The sequence below is a fragment of the Hakea prostrata genome, chromosome 1 (genome assembly GCF_041222555.1).
Source record: "Hakea prostrata isolate BN-2017 chromosome 1, UWA_Hpros_2, whole genome shotgun sequence".
Lineage (NCBI taxonomy): Eukaryota > Viridiplantae > Streptophyta > Magnoliopsida > Proteales > Proteaceae > Hakea > Hakea prostrata.
In genome coordinates, this window is record NC_142600.1 from 62,126,946 (window position 1) to 62,152,692 (window position 25,747).

Sequence of the window (25,747 nt, forward strand, 5' to 3'; positions counted from 1 at the left end):
AAGAGAAAAACTAAGGGCAATGGAAAGCTATTGTAAAGAGATACATTGGATGGCTGGATCTAAGAAATCTTGTGTAGAGAGACATTGGTGGCAGATGACCAAAGAGAGTTGTGAAGAGAGGTAGATATGTGAGAGAGAGGTGAGAGATGTGAATCAAAATGAGAGCGTGATTAAAAAGACATCATGTTTATCAGAAACATGATAGAGAGAAGATCTGGTGAACAGAGAGAGATTTTAGGGGGAAGATCTGGTGAACTTTCTTTTCTATTTTTTTCTAATTATGTATTTCCCGCTATTTATCCTTTCTTTTCTTTGTAAGAGATTGGTATTGATATCCTTGAATTTCTATGTGTATGCACAGCTATGGCCAATTATATCAATATTTTGGTTAACTTTGGGGTTCTATAGATCACTATAAAAAAATAAAAATAAAAAAAGGAATCAATTCAATTACAAATACCAAATTAAAAACGAAAATGAAATACCTAAAATTTTGAATCTTCCAATATAATATTGGATTCTGAAACTTGTACTTATTTCTTGTTCATGGTTGAAATTGATGTGTTTTATTCTTAACTAACAGCATTAGCTAAAACCTGTTCCATTTTTTCTTTTGTTATTAGCTAAAACCTGTTCCATTTTATTATTTTGCAGAACTTCTTCACGTCTTTTCTCTCCCGTGATGAAGCTTATCGGCTGATTGTAGATGGATGGTCACAACATAGAAATGGTAGTAAAACGGCCACTGAATGCCAGGTATGTATCTTTTCTCATTAACTACTATAAGTGCCAGATTAATGAATACTAGTTTATACGTGATTTGTGAATTATTTATTAGACTCAGGATGGCAGCCCTTTTTTTTTTTTTTTTTGGGGGGGGGGGGGGGGGGAGTTGGTTGTCTGAAGGGAGGGCATGAGGAACTATTTTGAGTCTAGACCATTTCAGTGATCTTATTCTATATTTTCATTCTGGGTAAGGACGTGAGGAGCACATTGACTACCCATGTGCATAGTTATTGAAGCTAAAGGGACCACAATGTCTGAGGCCTTCCCTAAGCGCCATGGCGATTAGGTGGCCGCATGGTGTCACCTTTGGAAAAGAAAGCAGTCGGGTGTACATTTTTTTATAATACTATATAATCTACTTATAAGCTAAACAAATATTAATGAGTCATAATAATGCAAAGATTATCATAGAAAAAGAGAAAAGATAAGCTCTTCTCATTATTAGACAATACTAACATATCATATTTAGATGTCCATGATTTACATAAATATGAAAGTAATAATTATACTTATAACTGTGTGATCTCAGTTAAGTGCTTTGTGCCTATTCCCTTTAGTTATTGTACAAATGATCTCAGCCCCCATTTGACCCTATTTCTTTGATCTTAGATGATCTCATGTTCTTGCTTCATGGTAACAAAGTGAACCACCAATAGTATGTGATGTTATGGAATAAATTTCGATTCTTTAAAAAACCCAAAAAAAAAAATGCATCTAAATATATACTGCATGAGATCAAGTTGCACCATTGCAAACTGATGGTTTTAGGTTGGTACTGGGTTTAGCATCTCCTGCTACTGTATCTGCACCTACTAGACCCTGTTAGAAGAGGAATCTCATGTACTAAGTTACTCTTTATATATATTGATACATGTTTTTTTCCGATGACATTGTTTTATGGCTGAGGAAAATGTTCGGACTAATGCCAAATTGGAGTTACGAAGATCAATATTGGAATCAAAAGGTTTTAAGATGTCATATTGAAAACATGGTATATTGTGTGCAACTTAATATTTTCTACAACTTCGGGATTATAATGAGGATGTAAAAATTAATGAGACGTTGATTCGCCCACGTCACAATTTTGGACATCTAGGATTAATCATCAGTAAGAATGGTGATATAGAAGATGATGTTGTACAGAGAAGATATGGATTATGTGATGGAGTCCAAGATTGGTAGGAGACCAACTAGGAGCTAGTAAGCACGATCTGCTATGAACAATGCAAGTTTGAGTGGGTTAAAAACAGTGTGTCAGGGTTTGATGTTTAGGTCAGCGAAGTACATGCCAGATGATGCAAAAGGTATCAGTGGAGGTCTGAGTCTTCAGGCTCACAGAAATGTTTTGAATGCTGAATATTTAGTTTTCACTTTCCAGAAAATTAATATCAGGGTTTTGAGAAAGATATCTTTTGGTAAACAAATCGAAGGGTTGAATTTGGCATGCTGCTTTGTTCAAGTGATGAGGGACCTAAGGACTGTATTTGATCCAAAATTTCAGAGAATTTGGGTGGCTTCTAAAGGCTGAGGAGAAAACGTGGGTTTTTTTTCTTCTTGAGGTGTTATGGTTGATGGAATCTTGGGTTTTGTTGGATGGTTCGGTTATGGGTTATGGGTTATGGGCTGGTTTGATTATAAGTTATATTGGTTGAATTTATTATATAGTTGTTTATTTCCTAGTAAGGGTAATTGCATAATCTTTTGTACATTATTTATGATAAATAAGAGGCTTGGGGTCACATTGACTCATCTAAGCATTCAATTATTTCCAGATGGTATCAGAGCCAAGGGAAAATTAGAATCTGACTCTCTCTCTCTATTTTCTGCCTTTGAGAAAGAAGGAAAAAAAAAATGCTCCTTTCTTTCTCTAGTTTTTCTTCCACTGACATGATCCCCTTCCCCTTGAAAAGAAAACAAGAACTTTTCTCTCTCTTTTGTACTCTTCCTTTTCTTTTCTTTCTTTCTTTTCTTTACTTTCTTCCTTCTTTCTTCCTTTTTTCTTCCTTTTTTCTTCATTTCTAAACTTTATGCTTTTCTGTTTTCTTGTTCTGCCACAAGGAAGAAGAGATAGAGAGAGAGAGCCGAGAGGAAGAAAGAAAAGGGGAGGGCTGCTGCAAGGTATAGGGGAAGGTGGGGCTGCTGGCTAGGGGTATTACAGGGGTGGGGGGAGGGTTTTGAGGGAGTTGTAGGGCCTGGAAGGGTTGCTGCCAAGGTGCAGCAACAAGGAGGGTGGGACTGGGTTGCGCAGAACGGGGGAAGGGGCTGGTGTTGCTGTAACAGCAGGGGGAGGGGAGGGGAAAGGGTTGCGATGGAGCTAGGGGAGTGGGGATGGGTTGAGTCTACCTTATTTGAAGAGGGAAGGTGCTATAGTGTTGCTACACTTCTTGCTGCATCGCAGGAAAGAGAGAGGAATTTGAGAGAATTAGACAACTGCAAGGTCCTACCCACATGCAATTATTAGTAATTCTTATTCATCTAGACTTAAAGCTTTACAATGACGTAGAGGGGCTATTTATAGCCTTTATAAAAAGTCTTCCAATCTAGATGGGAGTTCTTATTAGATTAGAATCTCCTTACAACATGAATCTCAGCTGTTAAATTAGGAATCTAATTGTTACATGTTGAAACTAAAATCCTAAATAACTAAAGACTCTAATTGACACATGCTGAATCCTATTCAATTAAAGACTCTAATTGGCACATGCTGAATCCTATTCAACTTGTTAAAAAACGAGCTTTAAATAATCAAAACAGCAGCTGAACTTGAACAGAGAAAAGAGAGAAGAAGATAAGAGAGATGAAGAACCAGCAGAAGAGGCATGTGATTCTAGCTAAAGAGTCTAGAATCACAGAGCCCTTTTATTTATAGCTTTTAATGAATCTAATATAACTCAAGAGACAAGTAATTGTCCTCTAGAAAAAAAAAGAAAAAAAAATTACAGCTTTAGTAACTTTCTAGCTCCTAAAATAGAAAATTCTTAAAATAGAAACTACCACCAAAATAGAAACTATGCTTCCTAGAAACTCCCAAAACTTATGTAGCAAGACTCCTACATTAGAAATAGAAAGTAGAGTAGCATCACTAGCATAATACTGTTCATGCGAACAGTAAAAACAGCTTTTACTGTTCACGTGAACAGTAAAATATCCCAAATTTGCGTATACTTCAACACTCCCCCTCAAGGTGGAGCATACATATCTCCCATGCCCAGCTTGCAACAGATAGACTGAAAACTTGGTCTGAGCAGAGCTTTATTGAACAAATCAGTTAGTTGGTCAGTAGAGCTCACAAAAGGAGTCACTATAAGTTTCTTCTTGATTGCATCATGCACAAAGTGACAGTCTACCTCTATATGCTTTGTCTTCTCATGGAACACTGGATTACTAGCAATGTAAGTGGCTGCCTTATTATCACAAAACATTTTTATAGGGGCAAAAAGCCAAAAACTGGAAATTCAGCAGCGGTGTGGGTCATAGCCCTATACTCAGCTTTAGCACTAGATCGAGCAATGGTGGACTGTTTCTTACTCTTCCAAGTCTCAAGATTTCCACCAAGAGAAGTATAATAGCCTGTAGTTGACCGGCGATCAATGATGGATCCAACCCAATTTGCATCAGAAAAGGCAACCAAGTCCATACTCCGATTTGATCGATAGATGAGCCCTTTTCCGGGCGCATTCTTAAGGTACCGAAGTACTCTCATCGCTATGTCCCAATGGGCCTTCCTAGGAGATTGTAAAAATTGACTCAACACACCAATAGAATAAGAAATATTAGGACGAGTAACAATAAAATAAATAAATTTTCCCCTAAGACTACTATAACGATGGACATCATCCAACAAGTCACCATCATCACGTCCCAACTTTAATTGAGGATCCATGTGAATGTTGTTAGGTTTAGAAGCAAGCATGCCAGTCTCAGTAAAAAAATCAACACATACTTCCTTTGTGACAAACTTACTCCCTGTTTACTACGGATCACTTCTATCCCCGAGAAATATTGTAGATCACCTAAGTCTTTGGTTTGGAAAGATTTCTGTAAGTGTGCCTTGACTGTATGGATTGCATCAACATCACTGCCTGAAATAACAATATCATCAACACAAACTGATATAATGACAACACAATCACCCTGCCGTCTAACAAAGATAGAGTGATCAAAATAGCACTGTACAAATCCAAAAGACTCCACAGTCTTGCTAAATTTCTCAAACCAAGCTCGTGGAGATTGTTTGAGTCCATAAATCGCCTTATGAAGCTTGCAAACACGAACATTGTCCTCCCCCTGAGCAACATACCTTGGAGGTTGCTCAATGTAAACTTCTTCATGAAGGTCACCATATAAGAATGCATTTTTTATGTCAAGCTGAAAAAAAGGCCAATCATAATTCACAGCCAAAGAGATCAAAACACGGACATAATTAAGTCTCGCCACAGGAGAAAAAGTCTCAAAATAATCCACCACATATGTTTGTGTATAGCCTTTAGCCACCAAGCGGGCCTTAAGCCTTTCATCCGTACCATCAGAATGGTACTTAATAGTATACACCCACCGACAGTAGACCATATCTTTCTGTGGAGGTAACTCTACTAAAGACCATGTATGACGAGACTGTAAAGCATCCATTTCCACATCCGTGGTGGTTTTTCAGCCAGGAATTTTAAGAACCTTGGTATGATGGGTTGGAATATAAATGGCAAACATAGACAAAGCAAGGCAATGAAAGATAGGAGGGAGATGAGAGATAGAGACAAAATTGGAAACAGGATAAACAATGTTATAGCGTAAAGTACAAGTACGAGTACCTTTCCTCAAAGCAATTGGTAAGTCATCTGAAGGTGGAGTGGGATCTCCACTAAAAGAATTTGCCAGTGGGAAGAAGAAACATCCGTAGGGTTAACTTCAGGCTCCACTAAAGGAGAACCGCTAATATTAGTAGGAGGAACTCTACTATCCACAGTATGTTCCGCCAACTTATGTCTCCGTTGATAAACCTGTAGAGGAGCATTGCTAGTGGAAGGAACTAAAGAGGGAATAGGAGGAGTATCGTCCAAAACACAGTTTTCAACAGACACAAATTGACTAGGATAATAAGGAGTGTCTTCATAAAAGGTCACATCCGCACGTATAAATTGTTTGCGAAGAACCATATTATAATAGCGAAAGCCTTTTTGAGTACGTGAGTACCTAAGAAAAATACACTTAACAAAACGGGGGGAAAGTTTATCAAAAGGATGTGGTATGTGAACAAAACACACACAACCAAAAATTATGGGTGGAACTAAAAATGGTTCTCTATTGGGTTGAAAAAGGAGATTTTTCAGAAAGTAAAGTCATAGGCACTCGGTTAATTAAATGACCAGCAGTCAAAACTGCATCACACTAGTAACTCTTGGGAACATTCATCTGAATCAAAATAGTGCATGCAACCTCCAAAAGGTGACGATTTTTGCGTTCAGCCACTCCATTTTGTTGGGGAGTGAATGAACAACGGTTTGATGAATCATTCCAAGAGAATCACAAAGGTTAGTTATATCATGTTGCACATATTCTAAAGCATTATCAAACCAAAAATTTTTAATAGGAAGAGAAAATTGAGTCCAAATTTCATGAATAAAACTTTTAAATGTAGTTAGAACTATATCCGATCCTTTAAAAGATACAACAATGTAAGACGGTATAATTCGTCCACAAAAGTGACATTATCGAAAACCATGCCTATTACTAATTCTACAAGGACCCCAAATATCGGAATGAACTAAAGAAAACAAGGACTCACTACAAGGGATAGAGCGTGGAGGATAGGTGGCACGATGATGCTTTCTTGACTCACACGCTTCACAATTTAATCTAGACACTGATTTAAAAACAAGAAATAAAATTTTTAATCTAGGTAAAGACAGATGGCCTATACGACAGTGCCACTAGAGAGCATCTACACCATCATCAGAGAGAGCCGCGATAGGGGCAGCATAGTCTAGATAGTAGAGTCCGTTCCTTTCACACCCTCCACCAATCGTCTTCCTCGTGTGAAGGTCCTGGAAAACACAATAAGTGAGAGTAAAAGTCACAGAGCAATTTAGTGCTTTAGTTAACTGACTAACAAATAATAAGTTAAAAGGATGACTAACAAATAATAAGTTAAAAGGAAAATTAGCAACATGAAGTACGGATGACAAAGTAAGAGAAGGTGTAGGATAAACACTTCCAGAGCCTAGAATAGGTGTCGAAGTCCCATTAACTATGACAACAAAACTTTTAGTGGTAGATTTAAAAAAAGAGCTAAAAAGTGATGACTTAGCAGTCATGTGGGAAGAGGCCCCTGAATCGATGATCCAAGGGGTTGGAGTAGACGTGAGAAGTGTTTTGTTACCTGCATAAGAAAGTGTGGCAGCAGAATTACCATTGGATATGGAAGCGCCGGTCTCAATATTTTGCAATCGGCGAAGGATATGGCTTACATCATCTTTTAAAGTCTTAGACAAGTCCCCTGAAGAAGATCCAGAACCACTATCGTTGTTTGCTACAGCATCAGTACCATCAATAGAAACGGCATGATTGGCAAGGTGCTTTGGTCCACTCTGGCTTTCCATGTTTGGCCCAACAAACTTCCACTAAGTGCCCTGTTTTACCGCAGTGAGTACAAAATCGAGATGTTTTACAAACAGTTGAACACCACGACCTCTAGAAGACTTGCTAACTCCCGCTAAACCACATCCACTTCCCCTTCCACGAGAAGTAGTGAAGGCTGAGTTTTCTCCTTTAAAACTTTTTCCTGGAGAACTCCCTTCAGGCAAGCAATACGTTGAAGTCTAGAATATGCTTCACTAAGGTTAGGGACATGCTCACCAGGAAGAAGATGTCCTTTGATAGATTTCAATTCAAGGTTCAATCTTGCAAGACGCTTGGATGCAAAAAATTCATTCCGTTGGGCCTTAAGCTTCTCTATATCTGTGGTGAGAGATTGAAAGACATTTAACTCCTCCATCATGCCTTTAAAGGGGTTGTAATAATCCTGTAGAGACTTGTCAGCTTGTAGAAATTGAAATAGCTTTTCATAAATATTAAAAATCCGAGTCATATTTTTAGCTTGGGAATATGTCTCTTGCAAGTCATCCCATATTCCCTTTGCAGTTTTATGGGACATAACATCAATATCAAGTTCTATACTATTCCACATCCAAATTTTGATGACTGCATCATCTTGGATCCAACTAAAAGAGGATTTTTCAGTCTTAGCAGGAGGTTCATCCTCAATGAACTTAAGCTTACCTTTTGCAAGTATGTACACCCGAACCACTTATGACCACAACAAGTAATTAGAACTACCTTTGAGCTTGATAGATGTAATTTTAAAGTTTACAGGATCTCCTTGAGATCCTTTAGATTCAGCCGTACTAATGGTTGAGTCACTTGTAAGTGAATACATTAAATTGAGGTAGATATCACTCAAATTAGTTTTCCAAAACTTGAAGTAGAATGAGCAAAAAAAAAATTCTGCAACCTTAGGACTGAATAGGAGAAGAAAAAAAAAAGAGTTTGCTAAGTGTAGCAAAAAGAGGTAACGAAGGTAGATGGAAAACATTATTTAATCCAAATTTTGGAACTTGTAAGAGTAAGGTAATAGGTAGAGAAGATCAGTTCACATAAATACCTGATCTAATAGTCCACAATATATAGCATTAGGTGGCTGCATACCAAGGAAAACATAAAAACAAAAGATAACTTCATAAGAAAATATTGAGAATAACACTATTTTGATTAAAAAAAAAGCTCTGATGCCATGTTAAAAAGCAAGCTTTAAATAATCAAAACAGCAGCTGAACTTGAATAGAGAAAAGAGGGAAGAAGAAGAAGAGAAGAGAGATGAAGAACCAGCAGAAGAGGCCTGTGATTCTAGCTAAAGAGTCTAGAATCACATAGCTCTTTTATTTATAGCTTCTAATGAATCTAATACAACATTACAACTTGAGAGACAAATAATTGTCATCTAGAAAGAAAAGAAAAAAAAAAAAAAATTACAGCTTTAATAACTTTCTAGCTCCTAAAATAGAAAGTTCTGAAAATAAAAACTACCACCAAAATAGAAACTATGCTTTCTAGAAACTCCCAAAACTTATGTAGCAAGACTCTTACATTAGAAATAGAAAGTAGAGTAGCATCACTAGCATAATACTGTTCACATGAACAATAAATAGCTTTTACTGTTCACGTGAACAATAGTGTGAATAGTAAAATATCCCAAACTTGCGTATACTTCAACAAACTAAAGACTCTAATTGGCACATGCTGGAATTAAAAAACCCAAAGACTCACGTGATGAAATTATAACCTAATTAGTTAAATACACATGCTGAATTAGAGGTTTAATTAGTCTAAGGAGCAAATAAGCACAGAGTTGCCCCACTATGGTTCGGCCAGCCTAGGGAGGCTTCCCCGTACGCGTGGGTTAAGGCCCCAGGGTTTCAGCCGGGGGGGGGGATCAACCCTGTTCGCATCAGGGACTTAGGGATTGGGAAGTTGAACAACAGCTTGAAGGGATGAAGAAGTTCTTGGAAGGAGGAAAAGGGAAGAAGATAATAGAGAAAAAGAGAGATCAGGCATTGGTTCTCAATCTCTGTTGCATTGCTCAACACCACCAAAATGCTTAAAATAATATTATTTAGCCAAATCATCTCTAATTAATGGGATTTGTGTTGCATATACAGACTCCTCCTAAAGTTCCTAATTTGACTCATAAAAGACTTCTAATCGCATTAAAAGACTCAAAATAGAAAGCTAGGATTTTTAAGTTCAGCCACAGTGCAGCCTATATTGGGCAGGTATATAAACTTCCAAGCATCTCTTCTTTGAGCCACATTTGGAACTATGGTTTGGAAATGTATCTATGCAATATTATCAAAAGAAAAATATTTGTTTTCTTCTTGCCATATTATTAACATACAGAAAGCCCTGCTATGTCACTCAGACATAAGTCAGGATCTCTCAGACATTCAACAGATATGCATAATTTAGTATGCATTTCCATGCTGAATGTAGCCTGATTGGAGGTAAAGGACTCTGCAGCTGATCCTAGTTATTTTGTATATGATGGATTTGTAGTAGTTGTTCTTGTCAACGATAAATGTTTCAGTGCCAACCAAGGTTTCAACCAGTTAGAATCTGAAATTTGTTTGAAATTGGTTGAAGTTTCGGGTTGAAACTTGGTATTTTGATGGGATGGTTAAAACTGGTAGAAGCCATGGACATTGGTCGAAACTTGTTTAAAATACTGTAACCGCGTTGGTTGAATATTGTTAAAAATGGTCAAAATTTGGTATGAATGGTTGAAACTGTTAAGCTTGGCATCTTATTCCTGGCAAAATTGTCATGCACATACAGGTCAGCGATAGTTGTTCTCCTATGATTGCATGAAAAGAAAGTTTTACCACATTGACAGCCAATCCAAATCTAGAATGAATATTGACATTCTGAAACTAGAAATTGCATTACAAGATGTGTTTCTTTTCTTGATGGTTTAGCACCTCTCAATTTTAACTGGAACTTGTAGTTAGAATGGTGCTCTGTTAATGTAATGTGAAAAATACAAGATTCATCCATTTATGACTTCTGCTTATAATATGTGTATAATCATAGATTGAACTGGGGAGTTTCTCAATTAAATTTGTTTGTAATCATTCACCCAGAGGATAGAGCTGCATTTCCTTCCTTAAAATTTTTTTGGCCACTGGTTTCCTTGTTTTTGGCCTGTGCTGTCATAATATTTGTCTGAGGATTCATCTTCATGGCTGAATTTTTGCTTCATTCCTGCTTCTCTGTTATTGGAAGTTTGCAATGAACCTTTCTTGTATCAGGATTCAAAATCAGAGTCTAGCAGTCAAGGCAACATGCTTATCATAGTTGAAAAGGATTTCAAACAAACAGTCAATGACCTCCACTCTTTGGAAAGGTATTCACATCAGTAATCACTTAGGAAGCACAAGTACTAACATTTATCGATATGTTTCTTATAATTTGGTTTCACTATATGTGATTGTTCAGGAACAAGGATTATTATATTTCAGAAGATTGTATGCTCTTATACAATGAAGATGTTGATATTAGTCCATCATCATGGCCTTCAGAAGCAGAGGAGAATGGAGAAGTAGCAGGGCCAGTTAGAAATGCCAAGTTTTTGTCTTCTGGAGTACCTTCAGAATTGAAGCTTGAGGATGTTGATGCACCTAAGAGTTAGTTGACTTCTTGTTTTATTCTAGAGTCGCGGCTCTATCAATTGGTTCGACATCAAGTTTGGATACTTAAGAATGATGCTTGTCATTATGTTCATTCTAGCAAAATCGACTTTTGAATGAAATGCAAATCAGAACTGATGTAGCCCTAAATGAACAAGTATCTATTAACCAAGATCTTGTAAAGAATCAACTCAAATGGGACTAACGGATTTTAGGGTGGTTGCCAGGTTAAACCAGAACACTGGTTGTACTGTTGTAGTGGTTGGATGGAGATGAAGCTTTTCAATTTCGGGGTGGGGGGTGGGGACATAAGTAATTGTTACATGGGGATGATACCTAAAGTTTGGGACATATCTAATAGTTGGATTAGTGTAGATTTAAGTTCGAATCTTGGGCTTCTTGGATCAGACAAGGGGGATGATAGGTAATTGGCATTGCGAAGGGTTTCCTGCTGAAGGTTTGGTTGGGCCAGAGATAGGGTTGAACAGCTAGGGCTTAGGGAAAGTGAAAATTTATAAATGGAGGGACAGGGTTTGGGAAATTAGCAGATTAGGTGAAGAAGAATTAGGGTTGGGGATAATTCAACTTACTTTTGTAAAAGATTTTCTTGAAAAGCAGCTTAAATGATTGAAGATGTTATTGGGAGGAATAAAATAGAAGAAGAGAAGTGGAGAAATCAGACTTGGGAAGTTGGGATACCAGTCCTGTATGCATTGCTCAACAACACCAAAAGTCTTATAAAAAAGTTATATTATTTAATCAAATCATCTACAATTTAAGGGGTGGAAGATGTATTACATATATATAGACCTTCTAAAACTCCCAATGTGAGCACTACCCTCTTTTCATTGGTGTATAAATTAGGCCTAGCCGCCTAAGTATATCAATAAATCCAAAAATAAGAAGGCTAAGTGCTTAACGACCCAACCATGGGCCAAACAAAGAAGTATTCAAAGGCCCAATTGTCCCATTTGGACAGTCTTAACTGCATTAACAACCCTAGTTCTCTTGTACTTTGATTTGACCAGATGAAAACTGAGGCTAACTCATAATTCAAAGGGATTGAATAGATGATTTGACTGTTTAGTATATTCTTGTGCTCAATGTGACTCATTTTTTAAGGATAGGGCTTGGGTTAACTGTAGTTCAGATAACCATTTTTCTGTTTCTTATTGTCTGGATCAGAATAAATCGTCATTATGGATTTGTTCAGGACTGGCTATCAACATTGTCCTATCAGCAATGAAATCATCTTATTTGTGTGTGTGTGAGAGATGTAGGTTCCCAGATCTACCTCAGAAGGCACCCCAAAGAACGGAGGAAGTCCTAGGCCTGCTGCCCAGCAGCATAAGAAGCGCTACCCAATAAATACATCAGGGGCAGTTTGGTAATTTTAGCAGTCCTACTTCAGCCCAGCCGTGCATATTTGTTGTTACACAGCAACTGAAAACTAGAAACAAGAGAGCATGTGGTGAGATGACAGGGAGAGTGAGAGAGGGAGAGAGGAGATTTGATGAGAATAGAAGCTGCACAGATCTCCCCCTCACGCATAGAGTAAATAAACTAGTCAAAATATCCCATTTAGGAAAAAATTTCCTGAATAGATTACAATCAAGCTGGATCCCCTCCTTAGTAATCAAGAATCAAATAAAATCAAAATCTGTCCCACTTATATCTTTCCTACAATAAACATGAGTATTGACCAAATAAAATCAAGAATATCCCTGCTACTCCTTGACTGACCCAGTAAAAGATGAAAAGTAAAAGTAAAAGTAAAAACACATTATTTTAACTCCATTGTTCTACACTCCCCCTCAAGCTGGAGCATAGAAGTTAACCATGCCCAGCTTGGAACAACCATTCTTGAAGAGGGGCCCAGAAAAAAGGTCTGGTGAAGATATGACCAGGCTGGTCCAAAGAGGAAACAAAAAGTGTTTCAATCTTTCTGGTAAAGACAACATTTCATTCAAGACGACAGTAAACTTTAACGTGTGTTTTCTACGCTCATGAAACACCGGATTACTCACAATGTAGATGGCAGCTTGAGTGTGGCAAAACATTTTCATCGGTTCACTGATGGGAAATCCTAGCTCGAGAAGAGAGGATTTCAGAGAGGATTTCAGCCACATTAACTCAGCAGCGGTTTGGCCATTGCTCTATACTCAGCTTTTGCATTTGATTAAGCAACAGTGGGATGCTTCTTGCTTCGCCAAGTAACAAGGTTGCCACCCACAAATGTGCAATATCCAGTTACTCCTGCCAAATCCGCATCAGAAAATCCTATAACAGCAATGTGACCATGGGAATGATAGATCAGTCCCTTTCTGGGTGCTCCTTTAAGATGCCACAATATACAACAAACTACTTCCCAATGTATTTTTTTTGAAGAGGGAATGAATTGGCTAAGGGATAATTACTATTGCCCCCTTATACTTTGGTTTTATTACTAATCAAACCCCCTTCTTTGTAAAATTACTATTGCCCCCCTCACTTCTAATGGTGTTAAGTGGCTGTTAACATCAAATTTGAAATGTCTATTTTGCCTTTAAAATTAAGAAGTAAAAATATGCCATTACCCTCATTTATAGAAACTATATTGCATGTCAATTATATCCTTAAAATCTTATATTTTAGAATTAGTTTTGGATTTGGTGGGACCACATATTTATGATTGTTGAAACTTTCACATTCCACTTAAATTTTTCATAATCTTCATGATGGAAGTTTTACAAACAAATTAGCATATAAGATCTAATTGATAGAAAATTTGGTAACATACATAATGGTCAGCATATATTAGGTGATTTTCAACTTTCAGCTTTGAATTAAATTTGATATTTCTTAATATTTTAGTTTCTATTTAATTACATCTTTCCTTTATTTGGTGATTTATCTTTAGAGAAAAAAAAATCACATCTTTCCTTTATTTGGTGGTTTCTTTTTAAAAAAGAAAAGTGAAATTAAAGTTAATTTTTTCCTATTAAGGGTAGTATTATAACTTAAAAAAAGAGCAAATAACCAACGGGGGTTGGTCCAAGTGGTAAGCAGCTTGGTTCGCTTAAGCAAGGTTCTAGTATCGAATCCTTGTGGATGCAAAAAATCTCCGCTGGGAGACTCACCCACCACAGCCAGGTGTGCGACGTGGGTCGAACACCGATTTATAAACCGGGGTTGGCAAAAAAAAAAAAAAAAAAAAAAAAAAAAAGAGCAAATAAGTAAAAAGATAATTGCAGGGTTATTTTTGGAATTTTGAAAAATATATAGATGCCACATCATCAGTGAACTGACAGAGCTTAACGGTAGGGGGGCATTAGTAATTGTAGACAAAGTTAAAGGTTGGAATAGTAATTTTAAAAAGTACAGGGGATAAAGTAGTAATAAAATCAAAGTACAAGGGGGCAACAGTAATTATCCCATTGGCTAACTATTCCAACAACAAAGGATATGCCAGGCCTAGTAACCGTCAGATAAATTAGCTTCCCTACTCTCTTATACCAATGAGGGGTCTTCAAAGTCATCACTATCAGCTGTGCCAAACTTTTGAGGATCCATAGGGGTATTATCTGGTTCGGCAGCTAGGAACCTAGTATCAGTCAACAAGTCAAGCACATACTTTTGTTAATTTCCTTCTTGCTGCAAAGAACTTCAATACCTAAGAAGTATTGAAGTGGACCTAGGTCCTTCATTTGGAAATGGCAATGAAGGTAAGTCTTTGCATATGCTATACTGTAGCATCATTTCTGGAGACAATAGATGTCAACAACATACACCACAAGGATTACTATATGCAATTTCAGTGGTGAACAAAGTGATTAGAGTAGCATTACTTAAACCCATATTAGAAACTTGAGAGCTGAATTTTTCAAACCATGGTCGAGGAGACTGTTTCAGTTCCAAAATAGCCTTATGGAGTCTACACACTTTGGCTGGCATCTCCCGGTGAGCAACAAACCCAAGAGGTTACTCCATGTACACTTTCTCCACAAGGTCACCATAGAGAAAGGCGTATTAACATCCAACTGGTAAAAAGGTCAATCAAGATTTGGCAGCCAAGCATATGATGAGAACTGTCATAGAATTAAGTCAAGCCATTGGAGAATTTGTTTCAAATTAGTTGATCCTATATGTTTGCATCTAGGCTTTAGGAACCAGTCGGGCTTTATGACGTTCAATGGACCAATCAGGGAGATACTTAATAGTGTAGACCCAACAACAAACAATATCCTTTCTAGTAGGCAAATCCACAATCAGGCATCCTTCTCAATGTCCATAGCAGCTTTCATCCCAAGATTAGAGATGGCCTCAAAATTAGAATTTGGAATTGCGTCAGTAGATAATTGAGGACCCACAAAAGAGAGATGCAACAATGGAAGATGGGAATCAGAAATATACTGAGATATGGGATATGTCGGGCAGTGGGGGGGGGGGGGTTTGAAGGCACAGAAGCGTGTACCTTTACGAAGGGTGACTGGTAAATGGTAAGTCCAGTGGCTCTACAAGATCAGAAGGAGCATTAGGGATGACTTGATCATGGACTCTGCACTCTCTTTAGTCAGTAGAGGAGACTGTGGCTGCTGTCTGCGAGGGCACACCAACGCTACTCGGGACTCTGTGATAGGTGGAAGTGGGATAGGAACATCATCTAAGTTACCATGAACACAGTTAAATCATTTGGAAAAGAATAAAACAGGGTGTGTCCAGAAAAGGTAACATCAACACTCACAAATTGACGATTTGAACTCAAGGCAAGACAATGGTACCCTTCTGAGTACGAGAATATCCAAGAAAATTACATTTTAATGCACATGGAGAGAATTTTTCGATTCCTGGCTTAAAGTCATGAACAAAACACACACATCCAGAAACATGAGGTGGAATGAGAAAGAAGGATGCACTAGGGTGCAAAACATGGAAAAGGATTTTACTACCTAGCACAGAGGAAGGCATCCGATTTGTATAAAAACAAGCAGTAAGAATAGCATATCACCAAAAATGTGTAGGAACCTTTATGTGAATCATAATAGAACTAGCAATATCTAACAGATGTGGATTCTTACATCCAGCCACCCATTTTTTGTTTGGTGGGTGGGGGGGGGGGTGAAGAGCAACTTGTTTGATGTATCACCCCTTTTGACAAACAAAATTCAGAAATGTCCTTTGAACATACTCAAGAGCATTATCAGACCAAAAAAATTTAATACAAGCATCATAATGAGAGTTTCTTTCATTATAAAAATTATGAAAAACGGAAACAAACTGTGACTGATCTTTTAGAAAGTATCTCATGACAAACAAGAATAATCATCAACAAAGCTGACAAAATAAATAAATCCTAATTGCAGACATGATAAGGATCTCATGATGTCAGAATGGACTAAAGAAAATTAAGAGAAACTACATGTGTTTTTTTGGATGAAATAACTAAATGTATCATTACTAGCAGGAAAAGAAGGCTTGTGTTTTTCCCAATTCACAAGTGTAACACTGGATGTAGGGAAGTTTTTGTATGTGGTTTTTTTCTTTCTAATAAGTAGAACTGTTTTTTAGGAAAAAAGGGGGGATATTAAGAAGGAATTCTCCAAGAACTGCTTAATAAGAGTTGTTAGGAGAATCCAAACTAGGAGGGCATTCCTCCTAACCAGTATCCCAAACAGGAAAATAAGCCCAATTACAAGTTGTCATAAACATGCGCTTCCATGATGTGAACGAGGACCTAAGGTTTGGTGATTGGGATAATGCCCTAGATCTAGATCCACTCAAGGATCCTCTTCCTGAGGATCAGCAGTCTTCAAGGGCTGTAACACCCTATGATTGAAGGTATTTGAGCTGGTTTATAGGTGCTAGGTTTACAGGTAGGTTCAGCCAGGCTTAGAGTCCAGGGTTTTGTATTTTCAAGCTTGAAACCTTGCTGTTTTGCTGATTACAGGTCCAAATTTTCAGGTTAGGGTTTGGGGACTTTAGCATTTTGAAACTTCTAGGTTATGGTTTCCTACCAAATTGCAGAAATTCTAGCATTTTTAATGTAGGGAGGGACTGGAATTTTGGATACAAGGTAGGGGACTGTGATTAGGTTCTAAATCAAAAAGGGTTAGGGTTTATGTCATGGGAATTGGGTTCAATTGGTTCTAGAACAATTGCTGCAGTTCTGGTTTTTAGTTTTCTGGAATTCCAGTAGTGCCCCAAGCTTATGAAGGGGAAAAGAAGAAGAAAAGAGAGGGGTAGGCTGGGATTAGAAGTCTGGGGTTAGAGGAGGGTAGGTGATTGTGGTTTAGGGAAAGGGGGAGGGATTCCATTGCTGCTGCAGGGTTTGGGATGGCGTACGATGGATGGGAGGGGTTGGAATTGAAAATGAGGTTGAAAGGGGACGGGGAAGGTTAAGGGTGAGAGAGAAGAGTAGGGGGAAAAAAAAATTATTATTTTTTTTTTGTGGGGGGTGGGGGGGGGGGCTTGTACTTGGATGCTGGAAATCTGAAATTTCTGCAAAATTTAATCTCCTTGAAGCTGCCGCAGACTCCCTCTAGGGAACTCACAACTTCTCTGGATGCCTTCAACTGTCAATCAAATTTTATTGATCAATTCAACTCGCTAATTACAATGCTAGAAGCCTTATTCATAGCCTATTGAAGGAAATAATACTTGGAAGCTAACTCGCAATACAAAAACTGAAACTCCTAATTGACTAAGACTTTAAGGAGCTCTCATATCTCACTCTAGGGGAATCCAATTTGAATTTTAAGAGTAGATATGGGATCCTTGCAAGAAGTAGGACAAGTCTAGAGGACTCCTTCACAACTTATAAATCCTACCCTAATCAGGACTCTTTAATAACTTGACTTCAAGACAAATAAATCTAGGGTCCCACAAAGGACCCAACTAAACCCTGATTTGGACTTAACAAAAATATACAAAATTACCAAAATGCCCCTGCTGCTACTAAGGGTGTAGGGTTTGGGGAAACAACCCTAGGCACTATTTTGGCCCTGAACCAGGTTTTACATCATTCCACATCCTTTTTAATTAGACCATCCAGCTGTTTAGGAAACTGAGTATGATTCCACCAAAGTTGCTGCTGCCTCAGCTGAACTCCGAGTAGGATTCCACCAAAGTTTCTGCTGCCTCAGCCGAACCCCTGTCATATAATCTGCTGCTGGTTTTGTTCTCTCCACACATGCCTAAACTCTTTCTCTCTTAGCATAACTGCCACTCGCAGTATCTTCCGTTTGTAGCTTGTCACTTCTAAGGGCTATGAAGAGTCTCATTCCTTTTCTTTTTCGACTTTTAGGTGATACTAACCTTGTCAGGACTCAGGAGGCCATGTCACTAACATTGCTACATGAGCTATACCATGAACTAATTAAAAAAAAAAAATAGAGAAAAGTATGAAAATTTTGAAGCCAGGTGAAGTGACTTGAGGTCAGGGTTGGAAGAATGAAATCAAATTTGACAAGTTAGTTGAAGAGACGTGTAACACTTTCACTAAAATCCTCGGTTTCATGAAGAAATTTGGATTCCAAACCACACAAGAGTCTTGTAAGTCAACTTCTCCAATTTTGTCGGTCGAGGACACTTGTAAACAAGGGATTTCATTTACTTTAGGTCTTCAGGAAGTTTCACGACTGTTCTCTGATAGGTACTGTGGTATTAAGACTGAGGTTCTAGAGTTTCAGTGATGGAAAGGGCCAGAAGAGTTCGTGGAGTACTACGGGTCAAAGTATATGTTCACTTATTAATTCTTTCTGGATGAGAAAGTGTAAGCTCTTCCATACCAAATTTACTGGGTATGACATTCAAGGTTAGTAACATGACTTGGACCAAATAGGCTTTACTAATTAGGAGGTAATGAAGCAGATACTTAATGACAAGTTTATTCTTCCTGATCATGAGAATGAATTGTTTCACAAGCTTATCTACTGCTAGTAGAGGAACAAAGACGTGGACATCTACACATTATTGTTCTATATTAAATCCTCAAGTTGTTAACTTTTAAAAACACACGGGCAATGGGTTATGAGATACATCAGCGAGCTGAATGCAAAAAACTTATTGGAGTTGGCTAAGGCTGATTTTAGTTCTGTAATTCTGTTGATGTGGCAGCAATGTATGCTAAGACAACTGAAGAGAAAGTACAGCTATCCAAAGTCAATGATCATGATTCCCTAAGCCTATAAAGTATAAACCACCAGCAGGGATTCAAGACAAGAAGCTTGAACCTCGTAGAATGCAAGAAAAGAGACTGGAAAACAATAAGAGTGAAGTTTGGTTGAAAAACATGTGAGCCATAGTTGTGGAGTGAAAGCTCACTATAGCAATAAATGCTGCCAATAAATCTCGCTCCATTAATGTTACTGAGAAGCAGCCAACAGAAGACCGTGATGACTAGTCTTTTCTCCTGGTGATGTTGATGCAGATGCCTCTGATGACTATGACTATGAAGTTGAAGCATTCTCCATAAGCCTCACTTCATTCTATAAGTGTCTTATTGATAAGGCCCCTCTTTAGGCAAGGGTACTGTTCTTCATGGCGAGGGTTCTACAGATGCTTACACAATTTGATATTGGGGTAAAAGCCAATTTCTTCTCCACTTCTTTTACCTGGAGCACATAACCTGCCACGGTAGCAGTTATTCAAGGCTATTCATGTGTGAGGTTACTGACCCACTTCTCAAGAAGAGGCCACTGTAGTAGTCCAATTACACCTACAGTTTGGGCCTCTACAGTACTGTGTGTTGTTTAGTCACCTCATCAACACATTACAACATCATTTTAGGGTGATCTTGGCAATGAAATGCTAGGGTTCTCTATGACGATGCACGAGCACCACAAAGGTTAAGAAAGGGAGACATACATTCCTAATGTTGCCTCATGCATTGAAAGCCATGCCATGGCAAAACCAGTTCTCTCCATTTATCAATTATTCTACTTGTGCATTTACAATTCAGTTGTGTACCTTAAGATATGTGCCACCTCAGGAGTGAGATGATTACAAGGCCATATTGTGTCAACAGCCTAACTCGATGGAGTCTAGTTATTTAAAGTCCTGAAAAGTTGATGGAGTTTTTCTGTTTAAATACAGCCTTTGGATCAACAATTTTTTACTACAACAGCACCATTATGTGCGGGTCAGGTGTAGGGGACACCCCCTACTCCAGCATTTAAAACTGCAGGTCTAAGTTTAGGTTATTTTGGTTTTTAATTAGCTTTTTAGTTGTTTTATTTAAGTTTTCTTTAGAGTTTAAATTCCAATAAGAATAATTGCAAATAGCAACTCTTGTCCTAATTGAATCCTAGTTTTTTGGGCTGCCTGGTGGGACCTCAGTGAAGGACAGTGACCCTGCAAGGGGTAAAAGCAGAGGAAGGACAGCTTGTCTGCCCTACAGATCCAGAGCATGAATGCCAAAAACAGGGTTGCATGAAGTGTCCATCACAAGAGTGCTCATACCAGTAGTGTCCCCCAAATGGTTGAACTCATGAAAGGGCTCACAACCACCCTTCTAGAGTTAAGGAAGGGTATAAGACTCAACAGGAGGTACAGGCAGAGAGAGTCAGCCTTAGTTTGGAAAGTCATCAATTGGTTTCGGTCATAGAGTCAAGTTGTGTGGCAACTGAGTCCGCAAGGACAGGGTGCACAGCCTCCAAGGTTGGAGTATCAAGTGACCACAGATGCGACCAAATTCATGGTTAGGCCCTTTAAACAGGGAGAGGTACACAGGGCAGGATGGCCTTTGACAACCCAATTACCCAACAGGTAAGGTGTTTAAACTCCCTTGTAAAGTCCAATGTAGCATCAAGGGCAAACTTAGTTTCTCCAGGTGGTTACTAGTGTAATAAAAATATGCCTAGGCAAAGTGGCAACCGTGGAGGATTGCCAAGTAATGCTCAAGGCACCTAATACTAGTTGCCAGCCTCATTGAATGTGCAAAGCACTAGTGCTCAACATGATGAGGAGATATACAACCTAAGGGAAATGTCATGGAGGGTTTGGTGGTTTGATAGGATCCTCAAGGATATGTGGCTCAAGAACAGGGCGACAGTCGACCAAGATAATCTATTGCAGTTGATACTTGATACATGATAAGACCATCAGCCAATATTGAGATCGATATATAAGAAACCATACCCTGCAACAATAAATCAAGTAGACCTGGGATGAAACTATAAGGTCCCTAGGTTTACTAGATTCTCGAGAGAAGAAAATAGTCAACAGTAGAATGTATTGCAAGATTCATGGTGCAGCCTAGAAACGCTGTGACGAGTGAAACTTAAATTGTCTCCTAACTCCCTTACTGAAATTGCTTTCACATGGTAGTATAATTTACTTGCTAATTTCATTCAAAGTTGGCGGGTTATATAAGATAATTTCCATGCACAGTTTTAAGTGGTCAAACCATTAGTGATGTAATAGATCTGGCACGGTTACACCAAACGCTAGATAAACCAATGAAGAGTTAAATCCTCAAAGTGTAAATGCACGTCATCATAGACCGAAAGTAAATTTTGCGCCATAGCTTTATGTGGCTTAAATCTTAACTTGCAGAAGAGATTTGTTGGTAAATGGTTCACTGATGGGTCAGTTTCTCACTCATGCTATGTGCTTGAGTTCTACTTGAAGGAAGAAGAGCAGAGGTGAGCTTCATCTATTCAACACAGGAGTTACTTAAGCCCCAACCTCAAGACCCATTATGTTATGCTGAACTTTAGTTGGGCAAGTATAATAAACGGAAAACCGTTTGTAAATATTTGGCCTTGCCTATGGAAAAGCCTATATACTATCCATCTGAAGGCTTCCGAGCCTGACACTAGATATGCTTTTGACACATCCATGTCAAAATTGATTTTTGACCGCGTGCCAAAGAAGGGTCAAATCCAGCTAAGTGAAAGACACAAGATCTAACCAGAAGGGGAATTGAAAGGCAAGTGGCACAATGCTTTTACCCATGCTGCTAATAAATGTTTTGTGTTGTAAAATGTTTCGCATAAAGCAATCATGTACATGAGGTTTAAGTTTCCCAATAAACGAAGGAGAATAATGCTAGTCGATGGAGACCCATTTCCCATACTCAATATGATTAGCATGGACCTGTAGGATTTTCAAGTAGAGGAACAGCAGGAACAGGATGCAAAGCCAAACTAGTGGTCAAGTGATCCATAACAAGTAAGAACAGCAGACAGGAAGGAGACTTGCCAAGACAGCAAGGTACCAAGGAAAAGGTATGGTATATGAGAATTGTTAGGAAAGGACAATTTGGGAATGGACAGATCCATCGAGAGTTAGTACAAACAGTTGATTCTATAGAAGGGAAAGAAACTGTACCTGGTGTGAGAGTCATTTCCAGAAATTAAAGGGATGCAGCATGTTAGGACCCCTTCTCACTAACCTAACTTATCTCCCTACCAAACTCCTCAACAGCAGCAAAGATTACTCAGATTGATAAATAAAGAACATGAACAGAAGAGGAAGTTGAATATCATTGCATATATATTAAGACGACAATCCAACTTGAATCACTACAACAGACTCTATTCATCTGCTAACTAATTCTTGGAATTATAAAACAGAAATAAGCAAAGCTGCAACTAACACCAGAAGGTTATACCCTTCTCCTGAGAGGCTCCCTCTCCCGCAAGATCACTTGCCTTTTCTCTTCCTCCTCCCCTTTTCTATTCGGCTCTTCCCCTTATATTATTCTCCCATCCCCTGGTACTCTTAACAAACTTAATTCTCTTATCCACTGTCCTGCTGCCATCTGGCCTACAGTTCTGTCTTTTAGAGCATTTGCCCACTCTTGGGTTGCCACTTGGCCTTCCTCTACACCTGCTGCTGGTGTAGCTACCACATCTCCCCTGTTTCACCTATGTTCTGCCCTGTTCCAGCCAATGTTTCTGCTGTTCTTCTCTGTTTCTTCTTTCGTTGATACACTTGTGTAATCAGGGGCATATCAACACTCCCTCCCTTCAGTTTCACCTTGTCCTCAAGGTTAAATTTAGGAAATTGATTGTGGAGCTCACGAAAATCTTCCCAGGAGTTCTCACAGCTGGGTAATTGTTGCCATTGAATCAGCACTTCCAATGACCCTTGAGGTGAATAGCGACTGTCTAGGAGTGTTTGCGGGGTAAGTTGAAGTTCCCCATCTTCGGTTAAACATGTTGGTAAGGGCTGAGTTGTGATGTTGAGACCCACTACCTTCTTTAGTTGTGAAACATGAAACACCGGATGTACCTTGGAATCGGGTGGGAGTGTAAGTTTGTAGGCAACTGGACCAATTTGGGCTTCAATGGGGTATGGACCGTAGTATCGGTGGCTGAGCTTCTCATTGGGACGTTTGGCTAACTTCTTAAAGCGGTATGGTTGGAGTTTGAGAAAAACCTCCTCGCCTACGTGATAAGTCACCTCTCTTCGGTGTTGATTTGAAGAAGACCGCATACGGTCTTGGGCTACCGGCAGATTGTCTTTCAGCTCAGCTATAATCTGATCCCGTTCCCTCAGGTAAATGTCAACTTCAGCTACTTTGGAAGAATTCCCTTCCCACTTAAGTAAAGGTGGGGGCTTCCGTCCATAGACTATTTGGAATGGTGTCATCTTGGTAGAAGAATGATAGGTAGTATAGTACCAATATTCAGCCCAAGGAAGCCAAGTGATCCAATTTTTTGGTTGTCTCGCACAAAAGCAACGGAGATGTATCTCAAGGCCTCGATTCACCACTTCCGTTTGGCCATCTGTTTGAGGATGATAAGCACTACTGAATTTCAGGTTGGTCCCAGCTAGACTGAACAGCTCTTTCCAAAAGTTACTCATGAAGACCCTGTCCCAATCTGAAACAATGGATTTTGGAAATCCATGGAGCCGTACTATCTCCCTGGTGAAGGTTACAGCCACATCTCTTGCTGAATATGGGTGTGTGAGTGCCATGAAGTGTCCGTATTTCGAAAGTCGATCCACTACCACCAATATGGTGTCTCCACCACGACTTTTAGGCAATCCACCGATAAAATCCAGACTGATATCTTCCCAGATTTGGTCCGGTATTGGGAGAGGCTGTAACAACCCTGCTGGTTTCATGGTTTGATGTTTGCTCCGTTGACATGTGTCACAACTTGCCACATAATTTTTGACAGCCTTCTTCATACCTACCCAATACACAACTGCTGAAATTCTTTTGTAGGTGCGAAAATAGCCGGAGTGGCCCCCAAATGGAGTAGAATGAAACTCAGCCAACAGTTTAGGAATCATTTTAGAACCCTCAGGAATGACCAAACGTTCTTTAAAGAAAAGAGTCCCATTCTTCAACTTATAATCTGAAAATGCAATCGAACCACTAAGTAATGATTGCATCAGCTGCCTATAGTGGTTAGATGTCTGAAGTTCAGCTTCTAATTCTTCTCCACCTTCCCACATTGCTGCAGATAGACTAGAACAATGGATTGGGCCCTCCATTTGCCGGGATAGTGCGTCGGCAGCTTTGTTTTCACACCCTGGTTTGTAAAGGATTTCGAAGTCGAATCCCAATAACTTCATAATCCATTTCTGCTGATCTTCAGCCACGAGTTCTTGATCCAATAAATATTTGAGGTTCCTTTGGTCGGTACGAACTTTGAAGTGTCTTCCCAAGAGGTAATGGTGTCATTTTTGAATTGATAACACCACTGCCATTAACTCTTTCTCATAGACTGATTTGGCGCGGGCTCGTGGTGATAAGGCTTTACTCCAATAGGCGATAGGATGCCCTTCTTGCATGAGGACAGCTCCTAACCCTACGCCTGATGCATCCGTTTCCACCAAAAATTCTTTCGAAAAATCAGGCATAGCAAGTATAGGTACGGAAGTCATTGCTGCCTTCAGTGCTTCAAAGGCTGTAGTAGCTGAATCATCCCACTGTTAAGCATCTTTCTTCAACAGCTTGGTGAGTGGTGTGGCTATTTTCCCATAATCGCGAACGAATCGCCGATAATACCCCGTGAGACCAAGGAATCCTCTAAGTGCCCGGACATTCTTCGGAAGTGGCCATTCGACCATGCAGCGGATCTTTTGTGGATCTGCTGAAACTCCTTCAGCAGAAATTATGTGCCCCAAATAATACAATGTGGTGACAGCAAAGGAGCATTCACTACCAAGTGATTTTGTGATAATATGTATAAAACACACCGTAAGTGATCTAAATGATCATCCATGGTACTGCTGTAGACAAGAATATCATCAAAAAATACTAGCACAAATTTACGTAGGTATTCGCAGAATACCTCATTCATTAGTGCCTGGAAAGTCGCTGGTGCATTGGAAAGCCCAAAGGGCATTACGAGGAACTCGTAATGTCCATCATGTGTGCAGAATGCCGTCTTCTCTTCATCATTTTCAGCAACTCGGATTTGGTGATACCTGGATCTGAGATCGAGCTTGCTGAATACCTGTGCGCCTCCCAATTCATCAAGCAACTCATCTATCGCTGGAATAGGAAATTTGTTGGGTATAGTGAGTTTATTAAGTGCCCGATAATCAACACAAAACCTCCATCCTCCGTCTTTCTTCCTCACCAACAACACTGGACTGGAATATGGACTTACACTGGGTCGAATTAGTCCAGCAGCTAACATCTCACCGACTAATCTCTCCACCTCATTTTTTTGTGAATGTGGGTACCTGTATGGCCTGAGGTTTGGTGGGTTACTGCCCTCGATCAAACGTATCGAATGATCCTGTGGTCTTCTTGGCGGTAAGTCCCTGGGTTCTACAAA

At 39.1% G+C, this 25,747-nt stretch overlaps 1 protein-coding gene across 2 annotated transcripts in view; it reads left to right on the forward strand.

Moving 5' to 3' along the window:
- The window catches only part of LOC149029322 (protein VASCULAR ASSOCIATED DEATH 1, chloroplastic-like), a 98,029-nt gene that overhangs the window by 35,769 nt on the left and 36,513 nt on the right, over nt 1-25,747 (forward strand). For both annotated transcript variants that reach the window (XM_089141520.1, XM_089141517.1), the window contains exons 6-8: nt 655-756; nt 10,644-10,738; nt 10,831-11,018. In XM_089141520.1, the coding sequence (XP_088997646.1) occupies nt 655-756; nt 10,644-10,738; nt 10,831-11,018 (385 nt within the window). The remainder of the gene's footprint in view (nt 1-654; nt 757-10,643; nt 10,739-10,830; nt 11,019-25,747) is intronic.